This window comes from Myodes glareolus, chromosome 4 (assembly GCF_982192425.1).
Source record: "Myodes glareolus chromosome 4, mMyoGla1.1, whole genome shotgun sequence".
Classification (NCBI taxonomy): domain Eukaryota; kingdom Metazoa; phylum Chordata; class Mammalia; order Rodentia; family Cricetidae; genus Myodes; species Myodes glareolus.
Window position 1 is genome coordinate 22778980 of NC_142029.1, and position 14320 is coordinate 22793299.

Genomic DNA, 14320 nt, shown 5'->3' on the forward strand with positions numbered 1-14320 from the left:
GTGTATGTGTTTATCTGTGTGTGTGTTGTGTGTGTATGTGTGTTGTATGGGTGGGTGTGTTGTATATATGTTGTGTGTGTATGTGTGTTGTATGGGTGGGTGTGTTGTATATATGTTGTGTGTGTATGTGTGTTGTATGGGTGGGTGTGTTGTATATATGTTGTGTGTGTATGTGTGTTATATGGGTGGGTGTGTTGTATATATGTTGTGTATGTGTGTTGTATGGGTATGTTGTATATGTGTTGTGTATGTGTATGTGTGTTATATTGTGTGTTGTGTATATGTGTGTTGTATGGGTGGGTGTGTTGTATATGTGTTGTGTATGTGTGTTATATTGTGTTTTGTGTGTATGTGTGTTGTATGGGTGGGTATGTTGTATATGTGTTGTGTATGTGTGTCATATTGTGTGTTGTGTGTATGTGTGCTGTATGTGTGTATGTGTTGTATGTGGGTGTGTTGTGTGTATATGTGTTGTATGGTGCATGTGTTGTATGTGGGTGTGTTGTGTGTATGTGTGTTGTATGTGTGTGTGTGTGTGTTGTCTGTGTGTGTTGTGTGTGCATGTGTGTTGTATGGGTGGGCGTGTTGTATGTGTTGTGTGTGTGTATGTGTTGTATGTGGGTGTGTTGTGTGTATGTGTGTTGTATGGGTGTGTGTGTTGTGTGTGTGTTTTGTATATGTGTTGTGTGTGTATATGTGTTATATTGTGTGTGTTGTGTGTATGTGTGTTGTACGGGTGTGTGTATGTGTTGTATGTGGGTGTGTTGTGTGTATGTGTGTTGTATGGGTGTGTGTATGTTGTGTGTGTGTGTGCTTATGTGTACATTTCTTGACCTTCCAAAAGCTGCATTTTGTTTGTTGCTCATTGATGAGAAATTGAAAGCAAAACTATTAAAAATAAACATTTACAATGAATAATGCTATTTAAACAGGGCTAACAACAACAAAACCCTGACAATAAACAAGATTTTAGAAACAAACACTAAACACTGCTCACTGGGCCAGGCCTGTCTCAGCTGTTCCCAAACATCCACTCTGGTAACCACGTGTCTTCCTGGCTGCTCTGGGGCCCAAGGCCCCACTCCTCTCCCTACTTCAGTGGATGAGGACACCAAGGCTCAGGATTTTGAGGGAGTTGCTGAAGGTCTCTTAGATGGAGCCAGAGCTGGGTCTGGAGCCTTGGGAGCTGGCTTGGGGGCCTGAGCTCAGAAGGGGAGTCCCAGCAGAGGGATCCTGGGATCAGAACAGTGTGAGTGTGATTCCTACCTCTGCTACTCCTGAGCGAGGTGACCTTGGACAACCTGCTTTTACCTCTTTGAGGCTGTCTATCAAGTGGACAGAGAATTCAATGCACCAGTAGAAAATGCCTAGTAGCTAACAAGCCTTCAGTAGTCTATTACTAAAGGTAAGACTCCTATTTCTAGGGGTTGTTCTCCTTCATTCCAGCTCAGCATGAATTCCCCACTACCAGTCTCTCTTGGAACATAGATTTTGGGATAAGAAAAAGGAGTTTTTTAGACACCCTAGTCTCCAAAGAAACAAACCATGAAACCATCAAACTCTCAGCCTTTTGTTCGAAAGGGAAACTGAGGCGGACAGCACCATTCAGCTGGATTTCTGATTGCATAACCATCCATGCCAAGATTACCAAGCAGTTCCCACAGGCTGTGGAATTTTGGGTGCGTTATCTGTGCTCTGAGCCCATTGTTGTCTGCTTTGATAATGGTCACAGAGGCTTCTGTGTGTTCTCCTCTGCCCTAACAATGGCCCATCTAGACTAGGCAGCCTTTCCTGACACCTCCTCACCCTCCCCAGTAGCTCCCCCATTCCTGGCTAGACTAAAATGACAGCAGGCCTCCGCTGGCTCTTGGGGGCTACGTGGAGTCCTCAAAGTTGAAAAATCCAGGAACTCATTTTATTAAACAGAGCTTTGAGAACGGAACAGTAAAGAGGAGCTCCCTGCTCGGAACACGGTAGCTGGAAACGCCATCCTTCCCATGCGGTGTCTGGTACCACAGAGACTTTGAAAGCACAGGGCAGAGACCAGGTTGGTAGGGGTGGTGGCATGGTGATGCGTGTCCACATATGCCACGGATGCACGTGCCTCTGAACCATGCTCTTAGAAGTGAAACAGACTCAAGAGGTGGCTCAGCCTTAAGAGCATGTCTGCTCTTGCAGAGAACCTGGGTTTGGTCCCCAGCACCCACATCCAGCAGCTCACAATCACCTATTACTCCAGCTCCAGCAGATCTGATGCCCTCTCCTGGCCTCTGAGGATATCTGCAGTCTTGTGCACATACACACACACACTCGCATAGTTAAAACTAATAAAAATCAGTCTCTTAAAGTAGAAGGGGAATTGTGGTGTCGCTCAATAGATAGAGTACCTGCCTAATATGAAATTGGATGTGATGGGGGCACACCAGTCCCAGTGCTTGAGAGGTAGAGGCAGGAGGATCAGAAGTTCATGGTCATCCTTGGCTACATAGTGAGTTTGGGGCTTGTCTAAAACAAACAAACAAACAAAGGGCGCTGATGAGATGACTCAGTTGATAAAGCTGTCCTGGAACTCACTTTGTAGACCAGGCTGGCCTCAAACTCAGAGATCCACCTGCGTCTGCCTCCCAAGTGCTGGGATTAAAAGTGTGCACCATCATGCTCTGCTATAAAACGCTTCTCTTGCAAACACAAGGGCCTGAGTTTGATCCTCAGCACTCAGTGAAAAACCAGTGGGCATGGTGTGCACACTTGTAGCCCAGTTTTGGGGAGGCAGAGACAGGTAAAACCCCGGGATGTACCCACCAGCTAGTCTAAACCTTGTTTTCAAGCCCAGAGCCCCAGTGAGGGAACATGTCTCAGAAAACATGATGGGGCTGCTGTCCTAGTTGGTTTTCTATTGCTGTGATGGAAAGCCATGACCAAAAGCAGCCTTGTGAGGAAAGGGTTTGTTTGACTTATACTTCCACACCATAGTCTATCACTGAGGGAAGTCAGAGCAGAAACTCAAGGCAGAGACCTGGAGGCAAGAGCCGACGCAGAGGCCACAGAAGAGTGCTGTTTACTGGTTTGCTCAGATCCCTTTCTCTTTTTACTTTTTCTTCTTTTCTTTCTTTCTCTGTATAGTCCTAGTTGTCCTGGAACTCATGTTGTACATCAGACTGGCCTTGAACTCAGAGATTTGCCTGTCTCTGCCTCCATGTGCTGGGAATTCAGCTACCCGCTTACAACACACACACACACACACACACACACACACACACACACACACAGTTTCTCTGTGTAACTTTGGCTGTTTTAGAATTTGTTGACCAGGCTGACCTTGAACTCACAGAGATGCACCTACCTCTGCCTCCAGAGTGAAGGGATTTAAGGTGTGCACCACCATGCCTGGCTCAGTTACCTTTCTTATACCAGGACCACCTGCTCATGGATTACATTATCCGCACTGGGTTGGGCCCTTCCACATCAATTAAGAGAGTGTTCACAGGTTTGCCCACAGGCCAACTGACGGAGGTATTTTCGTAACTGAAGTTTCCTCTTCCCAGATGACTCTAGCTTATGCCATGTTGACCCAACAAACAAAACCAACCAGAAACCCAGGTGGGATTGTTCAACGTGGAAAAGTACCTGCTGTGCAAGCCCGATAACCTAAGTTTTCATTCTCAGAGCCAAGAACCGACTCCATGGTGTTGTCCTCTGACCTCCATGTACCCTCCATGGCAAGCATAAGTGCGCGCGCGCACACACACACACACACACACACACACACACACACACAAACACAATGATAGTTAACTTAATTCAAAAACCAAGTGGATGGTTCCTGAGAAATGACACCTGAGATTGACCTCTGACCTCCACAAATACAGTATGTATGCGCACCTGCCTGCACAAGTGCACACACACAGGGATGTATGCACACATGCAGGCACATCCTCACAATGCACAAATGCACACAAATATGTGTACACACATGCATATACATGTGCATGCACACACACACACACACACATAAGTTCTGTTACATATATTTTACCAGAATAAAACCCCAACCACCTGTCTTCCTTGCCTCTCCAAAGTTTCTCTTGGTGCTGGCCTCAACTGAAGGTGATCCAGATTTGGCTTCCTGTGTGGCCCCAGTGAGCACTTCACCCTCTCTGGTCCTTAGTTCCGTTATGGGAATAGAATTAGAGGCACTCTGGGAATTTCCCAGCACTGAAGTGCCCCAGCCTGCCTTCTACATCACCCAATGGACCTCCCATCTCCATGACCATCTAAGATAAAATAAGGCTGCAGGTCCTGAGTCCCTGAGCCTCAGGCAGGGTGAGTAGTCTTGGTGACTATGAGAAAAGCCAGCTGGGGGTTGTCACACCATCCTAATAAACACACCCCTCTGGAGGCCTTCCTGGTCCCTTAGAGTTTATAGAATACACCCACATCCCTGCTCTCTGTGACCCTTTCATTCTACAAACATCCTAGGTCTGTCCCCTGTGCCCAAGACTGGGCTAGCGCAGAGCCCTGGGGGAAGGGAGATGCTTAGAGGCATGATGGTGAGAATATGGTTGGAGCAGGCTAGCTGGAGAGATGACAGATCAGACAGAGCCTGAAGAGGAGGAAGCTGGTGAATGGGAGATGAGGGACCCGGGTAGAGTCAGGCAGTGCCAGGTTCCCTCCACCATCACCTCTGAGCCAATGACACTCTAAAGGCTGACCTCCATCCTTAGGGACAGGAAGGCGGCCTTGCACCACGGAGAATGCACACTCCCACTTGTTAATGGATAGCATTCTGGGTAGAGACGGATTGGAGTGAGAAGCAGAGGGGCTTGGGCGGCCACGACTAGGCACATCAGGTGGCAGGCGACTGGCCAGGATCGCCAGAAAGTGACAGATCTAGCTTCAAGTCCTCCCACTTGCTGAGTATCCAAACCCAGTCCAACCCTCTTGGGCTGCCATTTGGGTCCCCTGGTAATGTCACTGAATCCTCAATGTGTGCTGGTTCTGAGTGCCACCAGCATGAATTCACATGCTCTTAGAGTTCCCAGTCCTAGTCAAGCCCACCTTTACAGATGAGGGAGCCAAAAAAGAGGTGGCAAGTAAGTCACTTGCCCATGGTCACTTAGAATAAGGCAGTTACAGCCAGAGACAGCTGGAGTTTTGGTTTTTTGGCTTTATTGTTTTGTTTTGTTTTGAGATAGGATTTCTCTGTGTAGCTTTGGATTCTGTCCTGGAACTTGCTCCGTAGACCAGGCTGGCCTCGAACTCACAGAGATCCTCCTTCGTCTGCTTTCCAAGTGCTGTGATTAAAGGCACGTGCCACCACCGCCCAGCCTGCACTGGAGTGTTTAGGCCTCTGCCATGTGTGGGGTAGGAGACTGTAGGGTGGAGGAAGGCTGGGTCAGAGACGAAGAGGTTTGCAGGACCAGCAGCTCCCTAGAGAGAAATAAAGTGTGCACATGCTGTGTGACTTCAGGCACTCAGACTCCCTCTCTGAACCTCACTTAGAGGCATGAGCACAAAGTACTACTCAGGCCACCATTCCCCATTAGCCTGCTTTTCCCAAATCGGTGGTTGAACCCTAACCCTCAAATATTCCCAAAGACAAAGGCAGAGGCAGAGATGGGGGTGGTGTGCCGAACTGAAAGAGCCCAGTGGTATTAGCTCTCCTTCAAAACCTTAGTCCATTTCAGGTGTCCCCTTGGGGCATAAGCTGCCCGAGCATCTGTTTGGGGACAGTAAATCCCACCTACCTCTTTTTCTAGGGCTAACAGGGACCAGGCTCTCAGCATTCTCCAAGGACTCGGGCTTTGTTTAGAAGCATCTCTTTGGAGCATGAGTCACCAGATCTTGGGTGGTCTGGGGGGTAACTAGGATGTCACTGCCGGGTACTGGGTTGAAGGCAGCTGCTGCCCAAGATGGCCGACTAGCAACTCGACCATCTCCAGGGACCCAGCACCCTGACCTGTAACTTGAGGGGCTGGAGCAGAGCTCAGGCCCTTAGGTGCAAAGGCAGTCACAGGACAAGTGAGCTAGCTAAGCTGGTAACGACACAGGTGGCCAGTCTAAGGACCTGGAACCCACACAGTGATAGGAGACTTCTCAGGCCTCCACCTGTGCACATACACAAAACAAACGAACGAACGAACGAATGAATGTCCTTTGAAAGGAAAAGGCAGCTATGGGCTCAGCTGGGTTCAGTCCCCTCCTCCAGCTGGGTCCCTTACCAATGGTCTTTAAGAGGTTCATCTCAGGGTCAACAAGATGGCATTTGCTGCAGGTCTGATGACCTGAGTTTGATCACTGGAACTCATCTGATGGAAGGAGTCAACCTACTCCTGCAAATTGACCTCTGACCTCTTCTCCGTGGATGTCAGGGCACACACACACAGACTCATACACACAAAGATAAATACATAAATAAATTTAAAGAAAGCCCAGTGTTGGTTGCTTCATGGGTCCATTTAGAACCCAGCCCACCTTCCACTGCCTGTGGAGCATCAGCCTGGTGCTTTATTCCAGTGATGAGGGTCCCCAGCCTCCTTTCCTCGGTTTGGCTGTCTTAGTGACACTGGTTCTGAGTTAGGGGCCTTTCTTCAGAGCACAAACCTATGAAAACACTCCTTCCCTGCTCCCCCATATCCCCCACTCCACATCCTCGGCTCCACCCCCATTGCTATCTTGGCATTTGTCCCATGAGGTAGAGATCCCAGAAGTGTTCAACTTTACTTCAGCACCCTATATAACTTATTCCTGGACTCACTCACGGCCTGTAGCAGCCCAGACCCTACACTAAGAATCAGGTCCTGACAGCACACGAGGGAGAGACTAGTGTCTTAAGGATGGGGGGTCTCAGTGGGGAGGCCCTGGAAGGATCAACTATGGTTAGCCCAGGGACACCAGTGATCTTTGGCATGGGGACAGGATCACCAGAGGTGGGGACAGTCGATGGGTAAATTACATTGGGAAACGAAGTTAAATGATCTGTGATTCCTATCACCTGCCCTGTCCACCTGCACTCTCTTGAAGGCCACCACACGTGGGGATAGAAAGGGCTCACACGGATCATCAGAAGGCAGCAGAGCTGATGTGATTGTGGAATTCGGTAGCTTCCAGCTTGGTCAGTCCCGTGAACGCCTTGCTCTGGGAAAGCCTTGTCATAAGAACTCTGAGGGCTGGACTTTTCGGTGAGGAAGTGACCCTGTGAGTGGACCCGGAGCAGAGCTTTCAGCTCAGTTAGCCTGAGGCCGCCACAGACAGATGCCTAGCTTGACATAAGCTCTGCACAGCCGCCAGAAGCACCTGGCTCCTGCCACGGCAATCGCGGGCAAGAAGAAATAGTGGCAACTTAAACTGCTGCGGTGGACTAATTTACAGACTCCTCGGAGCTCCGCATGTCCATGTAAGTCTCCAAGAGAAGACACGGAGCCCTTCTGTGAGGATAGCCCCCGGAAAACTGCCCTCATACTCTCTGCTCCTACAGTGTGATGGGCCGTCCAACCACCAACTTGCCCAACTGATTCAAAATGCCCCATTAATGAATCAGAACCCATCCTCTCTACCTTTCATATACCTTTAACACAGCTCATGTGGCAGATTTTAAGTGTGTGTGTGTGTGTGTGTGTATGTGTGTGTGTGTCCCCTATCAAGGTAGACACTATCAAGGTAGGGCTAAGAAGCCCTACTCCAGGGCTCAAGATGGGAAGTAGGTCTCCATCCTTCTTCCTCAGACTGTGGTGAGATGGTGTTTTCTAATTTGTTCAGAGCTCTGAGAGGGACCTGAGCCTCTCCTGTCAGACCAGACCAGGAAGGAACCTCTGCTATCAGACAGGCCTGTATTCTCTCTCTCTCTCTCTCTCTCTCTCTCTCTCTCTCTCTCTCTCTTCCTCTCTCCCTCTCCCTCTCCCACCCCCTCCAGCACTCAGTGGACACGCCCCAGCAGCCTGGACAAGGAGGAACAAACCCCAGCTTGGTTCTTATGCACAAACAAATCCTCTCTCCTTTTCTTTCCCCCTTCTTTCCTTTGTTCTGCAGCCTAGAACTCCTACTTAGCTGCCGACAGCCTTCAAGTACAGATCCTCCTGCCTCCACTTCTCAAGGACTGGGATTACAGGCGTGTGCGGCCACATCCGAACAGCTCCCTTTTCAGTTGACTCCCTCTGCTCCAAATCCAGTACGCACTGAAACCATGTCCCCGATGGCTCCAAGGCCTACTGAAGTCCTGAAGTTTTCCTCTTTGCAAGAAAGATAGCTTAAAAAAAAAAAAAAAGCTATAATGCAAACACTTTATTATCAAGAGTGACTGGTATTAGTTTTGTCTGGGCATTAATAGTTTAAAAAAACCATACACCAAACCCAGGTTTTCCACCTAGTTCTGCTGTATAATTTTCTTTAAAAAAGGAAAGAGGGAAAGAAAGAAAAAAATATATCTGTATTGAAAGAATTACAAGCCAAAGTGCGTCTTTCTTGTTTCTCCATATACACACATTGCACCATATATAAATAATTACGTTGTAAAAATGACTCCATAATTACAAGTATAATATATATTTCCATATAATATATAAAACTTTATATTAAATCTAGGTAGATGATATCTGGGGGGAGGGCGAGGTTGTCCCTGGGGGGGCGTCTCTGGGCGCTGACCCCCGGAGGTGGGGGGACGCTGCAGCGCAGTGGCAGCCTCGATGCTATCTGTGGTTGTTGAGGAGGATCTCCAGCCAACAGGGGCAGGAGGTGATGAACTGTCGTGAGTAGCAGGGTCCCCAGCCCTTGGCGAAGCTGATGCGCACGCTGTGTGGGTCGTAGGGGCCATGGGCGGCATCTGCGTGCTGCAACAGCCCTGAGCGCTCAAAGTCGAACACCTTGATGGAGTAGCCCGGTGGCACCTTGCGCACGACCAGGGCGCGGCCTCCGGGCGCATCCAGCGTGGGGGAGTTAACGAAGATGGGGTGCTCGCCCCGGTTGTAGGCCCACACACCGTCTGGCTCCTTGCTGAGCAGGATGCCGAAGCCGATCTTGCTGCGTGTGCGCCGCACCGACTCACTGCGCTGTTCCAGGTTGAGCTGGCCCAGGCAGAAGCCGCTGCCCTGAGGTAGGTCGTAGAAGATGCTGACGGCCTGGTCGTACACCGCATAGAGGCGGCCCACGCGCGTCCGGTGCTCCCAGTAAGCCACGCTGCACCAGTGGCTCGGCTTGGTGGCATCTGGAGACATGCTTGCATCTGCAGGGGAAGCACAGGAAATGGCAAGGTTACGGCGGGTGCGGAAGCTAGGGGAGGCTAGGCAAGGTTTTCCAAGGACAACCAGCATATGTGTACCAATCAGGTCACTGTGTGCCAGACCGTCAAATAATTGATCACACTGTGGGGATTTATCTCTCTTTAAAATAATAAAAATTGCTAGGTGGTGGTGGCTCACACACTCTGGAGGCAGAGGCAGGTGGATCTCTGTGAATTCGAGGCCAGCCTGGGTCTACAGAGCTAGTTCCAGGACAGCTGGGGCTGTTACACAGAGAAACCCAGTCTTGGTGGGGAGAAAAAAAAAGAAAAAAACCAAGACATCTGTGTCTGTCTGTATTTATATGTGGTGGGAATCAAGCTCAGTTCTTCCAGCTAGGTAGCAAGCATCTTTACCAACTGAGCAGTGTGCTCCCCTCCTCCCCACGATGAACTTACAGTATGCAAACCATGATGCCTACTGTGTGCTAGACCCTGGGGTACACAGATAGGAACCACATCCAGCTTCTGCCCACTATAATTTTACATCTAGGAGAGATAAACACCAACCAACACAAATAGAACCTATAATCTACCAAGGGAGAGTAGCAATCTTATAAGACCCTGTTTCTAAGGCCACCAGGGGCTGCCCAAGGTGCACAGAGGCCCACCAGGATGTGATTCGAACCCCTCAGTCCAATACTCCACCCCAGTAGAGCTCCTCAGGGGGCCTCCAGCATAGGACAGGGGTAATTAAGGTAGGGATCTCTTAGAGTAAGGCATGGTTGCATACTTTGCTGTCCTAAGTCCTAGGAGGTGGAAGATGCAGAATGGTCCAAACCAGCTTGGGCAACAGATTGAGGCCCCCATCCCCCCCCCCCGCAAAGAACGATGCTGACACTCCCTGCCTGCCTCAGTCTCCCTGCGGTCCTTACCAAGTTGGCTTTCCAGTTCTCCGAGAACCACAGCCACTTCTGAGCAGCATCACTTGGAGGTTGCTAAGTGCTATTCTAAAAAGTGGGCCTTGCTCTCCAATGAATGTGTCATTTCTGAGGTGTGTGCAGCTCCTCTCTGAGCCTTAGCTTTCCCACTGTACACACAGCACAGCAGTGGCCTGTGCTATTCAGGCGGCCTTGAAACGCTGCCCCCAGTCAAAGTGGGAGATTTCTGCACGCGTGAGGACCTCATGCAGGCAGGTCTGTCTTGGAAGGCAGTCCCAGATCCCAAGCCCTTGGGTGTGGCACACTTCAGGTGCCAAAGCCTCTGGTAGCCTGTCTTTGCTTTGGGCTCACAGCTCTGAGAGGCAAGCGGGCACCATGACTACCCAGCGAGGTGACATGACCTGCCGTGCCCGCTTCTGGCCAGGGCCTTCTGAACACGGAACCAAACATTTACCCAACTCTTCCCAGGGAAACTGACCAACACGCAACCTAAGCCCAGGTGAGCAATCATCACTGGGACCATGGGGTCAACTCTTCAGCGTCCGCTCAAGTCCTAATTCTCAGCCCTGGGCTCTGGGACACCTTTTCACCCATTCAAGGCTGCCTGACTCCTAGCAGGAAGCTGCCCCAAGAGGCCTTCCGTAGGCTGCCACCTTGGGCTGCACAAGGACCCTATGAACAGGCTCTTTGCCATTTGCCATTCAGGTGCCAGTCAGGTTCCTCCGTCTGCTGAGGGCAGTCAATCTTCACACCAGCTAAAAGCTGGGTAAAAGGGGAGCAGGGGACAACAAGGAGATCCTGGCTACCGTCAACTAAGTGTCCTTGGCAAGTAGACTTAGATAGCTCGAGTCCATGGCAGGTGACCAGGATCAGAACGATCCAGAACTCCATCCTGCCAAGCCACTGTTCCTCTCTGTACCCATCAGTCTGGCACAGGCCTGGGAAACTCAAGGACCAGAAAAACAGGGCTATGCTTAGTGGCCATGAGCTTCCGGTACTGCTCACAGACAGCGGGATTTCCTCTAGTGAGCTAGACCAAGTGAGGTCAAGAAGCTAAGTGTAGGAGCCTGAGTATGCTGGGAGCAGAGCCAGGGTGGGTACCAGGCATCTCTGGGCACCTACTATGAGGTACGCACTGCCTTCATAGGTGAGGAAACTGAATCCCAGGTTGTGCAGCCCAGAATCTGGAGCCAGCCTCACTGAGGGCACACCTCGTGCGTGTGATGCCAGTGATAACATGCAGGGTAGCCGGCACAAGTCAAGCAAGAAATCTCCCGCTGAGCTACACCCAGACCCCAAGTCAACCCGCTAGAGGGCACTCTTCTCCATCCTCTAGGCCAGTGGTTCTCAACCTACCTAAAGCTGTGACCCTTTAATACAGTTCCTCCAGTTGTGATGACCTCGCCCCCCCCAGCATAAATTTTCATTGCTACTTCATGAATGTAATTTTGCTACTGTTATGAATCGTAATGTCAATATTTTTGAAGACAGAGGTTTGCCAAAGGAGTTTCAATGGCTGCTCTAGGCAGAATGTCTGCCAGGCAGGCTCTTCCTTAAAAAGTCACTTCCCTTCTGTAAGCCTCAGTTTCCCTATCTGTAATGGCAACTGATCTAAGGGCCTGTGAGTCCTGTAGGCACTTGCTTCCCTTGCTGACTGAGGGAACGGATTATTACTGGGTACAATGTAGCACCGTGTCCAGCTTCTCTTATTACTGGGTACAATGTAGCACCGTGTCCAGCTTCTCGTAAAGGAGGGAATGTGCCAGGGGGCGCATGCAGGGGGATGTGGGGGTGGAGTCGGGGGAGATACTTTCTCCTTGCCAGCTTCTCAAAGGCTTTGCAACTCAAGTCCAGCTGAACTTGCTGTTTCTCTCAGCTCCCTGCCCTGATCGCTAGCCTGGCCACAGGATCCTACACAGGAGTGGTTGGTTACCTTATGAGCTGGGGTGAACAGCTCCAGCTGTCTGACTCTGGATGCCCGTGCTGGACCCATCCCCACCCTCTGCGGCTCTTAAGTTAACTGGCTTCCAAATTCCAGAAGGTAGCCAGCCTGCTGCCCTGTAGGGCCCTCTTTGACCACCCTCTCCAACTTTAACCCCAGCATCCTCCGGTCCCGGACAAAGGGCCTGCTTGGGTCGGTGACTCTGGGGATGGCCTACTCCTCAGACTCCCTACATCTACATATGAGCAGAGAAATCTCTCATGGCCTCTCTGGGTCCTCCTCCCCCATCCTTACGACGCTGTGAGCACACTGAGGCAGAGGAAGGAAATAAACAAAGCACATCATAAGTGTCATGTGCCTAGTTCATGGAAGCCCGCCCTGAAGGTGAGTTCAGCCTTAGGTTTGAGGGCAGCGAAGGGTAGTGGGCCCGGACCCTGAGAGTGACCCCTGCCCTGAGTCTCAGAGTTCCTCAGAATCCTCTCATCTGGTGGAGATACCAAGGTGCCCCTAGAAAGGGGTGTGTGTGTGTGTGTGTGTGTATGTATATACTGTGGAGAGAGGGATGAACCCGGGACCTTAGGCATGCTAGGCAAGAGCTCTACCACTGAGTAACACCCCAAACCCACGCCACACTTTAAGAGGGAAATGGGGTGAGGCGCAATGGCACAGAACTTATTTCTTATCTCTGCTTTATTTCGTCCTATGGGTACTTATTTTCTAATTCTTTTTTTCCCTCCATGAACTAAGGAAAACTTGGTCTCGAGCGGGCTTGTGGGTTCTGCAAGTGCAATCTATACCTGGAAGGTGGCACCCGGGCTGCAGGGGGTGGGGGAGGGGGTGGGGTGTAGAGTGATTGCCTGATGATATGAAGCAGAGAGTAGCAAAACTGGGGCCAGGACCTAAGATCCTTGAATGAATCAAACACTTTGAATGACATAGGACAAAGGCTGCAGCCACGGGACTAGCTGTGCAACCACCAGCAAGCCACCCCCCCACCCCCTACTGGAGACTTATCAATCACCGAGGGTTCTGCTCACAGGAGGTCCTGGTGGACTTGCTAGAAACTCAAACAGTAAATCAAGCAGGTGTAGAAAAAGACAATCATTTTGCTCACTGGCTCTGGGCCCGTGGGAACAACCCAGGCAAGGGTACTCAGAGGGGCTTCAGGAGGACAGTGGGTGGCAGAGCCCTTTTTACACTCTATGAGGCACCTTGGTTAGGTCCTGGTCTGACACCCGTGGTGACAGACCTGCCCTGTAAGGAAAGAAAACTGAATGGCTAGAATGAACTGGCTGTGGCTCTGTGCTCACACCCACAGCTCCCAAGAACTCGGTTTTGTGGAGACGTGTCAGCCATAAACCAGTGTGCCTCAGCGACCGTGAGCGGGCAGGCTGTACCCATGAGCCCACACGGCCCTTCTCTCCTCACCGGGGCTAGTGTCTCATAGAAAGAACCTTTTCTCTCTGGGGCTCCAGAGCTCTGGTCCTGTCATCTCCCACAGCCACCAGCCTAATTAGGAACCATCTCTTTAATTGCAAATAAATACCGGGGGAGTCAGACCAGAGCAACATCAAAGATGACCGAGGCCTGACCGAAACTCCTGCTCACTCCCATTTCCCCCCTCTGAATCCCTGGCCAGCTCAGGGCCTGGCCTAGTTCCCAGCCCGTTGTGGGTCCTGCTGGGAGGGGTTGGTGGGAGGAGGAGAAACACTGGGAGCCCTGGCTTTCTTTCTAGTCAGGATCAGTAAACTGCTCCTTTCTCAACCTCAGTCTTCCTACCTGAGTAACAAGGAAGTAACTTCAACTCAGTTCTAAAGGGCTAGCCCCAGCAAGCTCTGGTCATTCCCTTGCCTGGAGCCCTGCTCAGCCATGCACCGACCAAGGATGGGGTGGCACTTACAACAACACAGTTCAGCAATGAAAGGCCCCAACTCCACAGACACACAGCAGTACGGATCACCCTCAAGTGCACCTGCTTGGCCAAGGAAATCACACATGGAAAAGCCACTGAAGGCCAGAGACAGGAAGCTCTAAGCAGGCCGAACAGCTGATAGGAAACACAACAGTAGAGCTGGGTTTGTCTTCGTGTTCGAGGCTCCAGGTTCCACCCCCTCCCCACTGCATTAAATAAAAAATAAAAATAAAAAATAAAAGTAAAGAAGGAGAAAGAAAAAAAAAACAAAAACGAGGGATCAGGATCGTTGACCACCTGGGCAGGAATGATGG

At 50.5% G+C, this 14320-nt stretch overlaps 1 protein-coding gene across 3 annotated transcripts in view; it reads right to left on the minus strand.

Annotated features, from left to right (window-relative positions):
- Window positions 1–8265: 8265 nt before the first annotated feature.
- The window catches only part of Smad6 (SMAD family member 6), a 74126-nt gene continuing 68071 nt past the window's right edge, over window positions 8266–14320 (minus strand). For all 3 annotated transcript variants that reach the window (XM_085689219.2, XM_085689218.2, XM_048424258.3), the window contains exon 5: window positions 8266–9217. In XM_085689219.2, coding sequence (XP_085545345.2) covers window positions 8685–9217 — 533 coding nt within the window. In that variant the 3' untranslated portion in view covers window positions 8266–8684. The remainder of the gene's footprint in view (window positions 9218–14320) is intronic.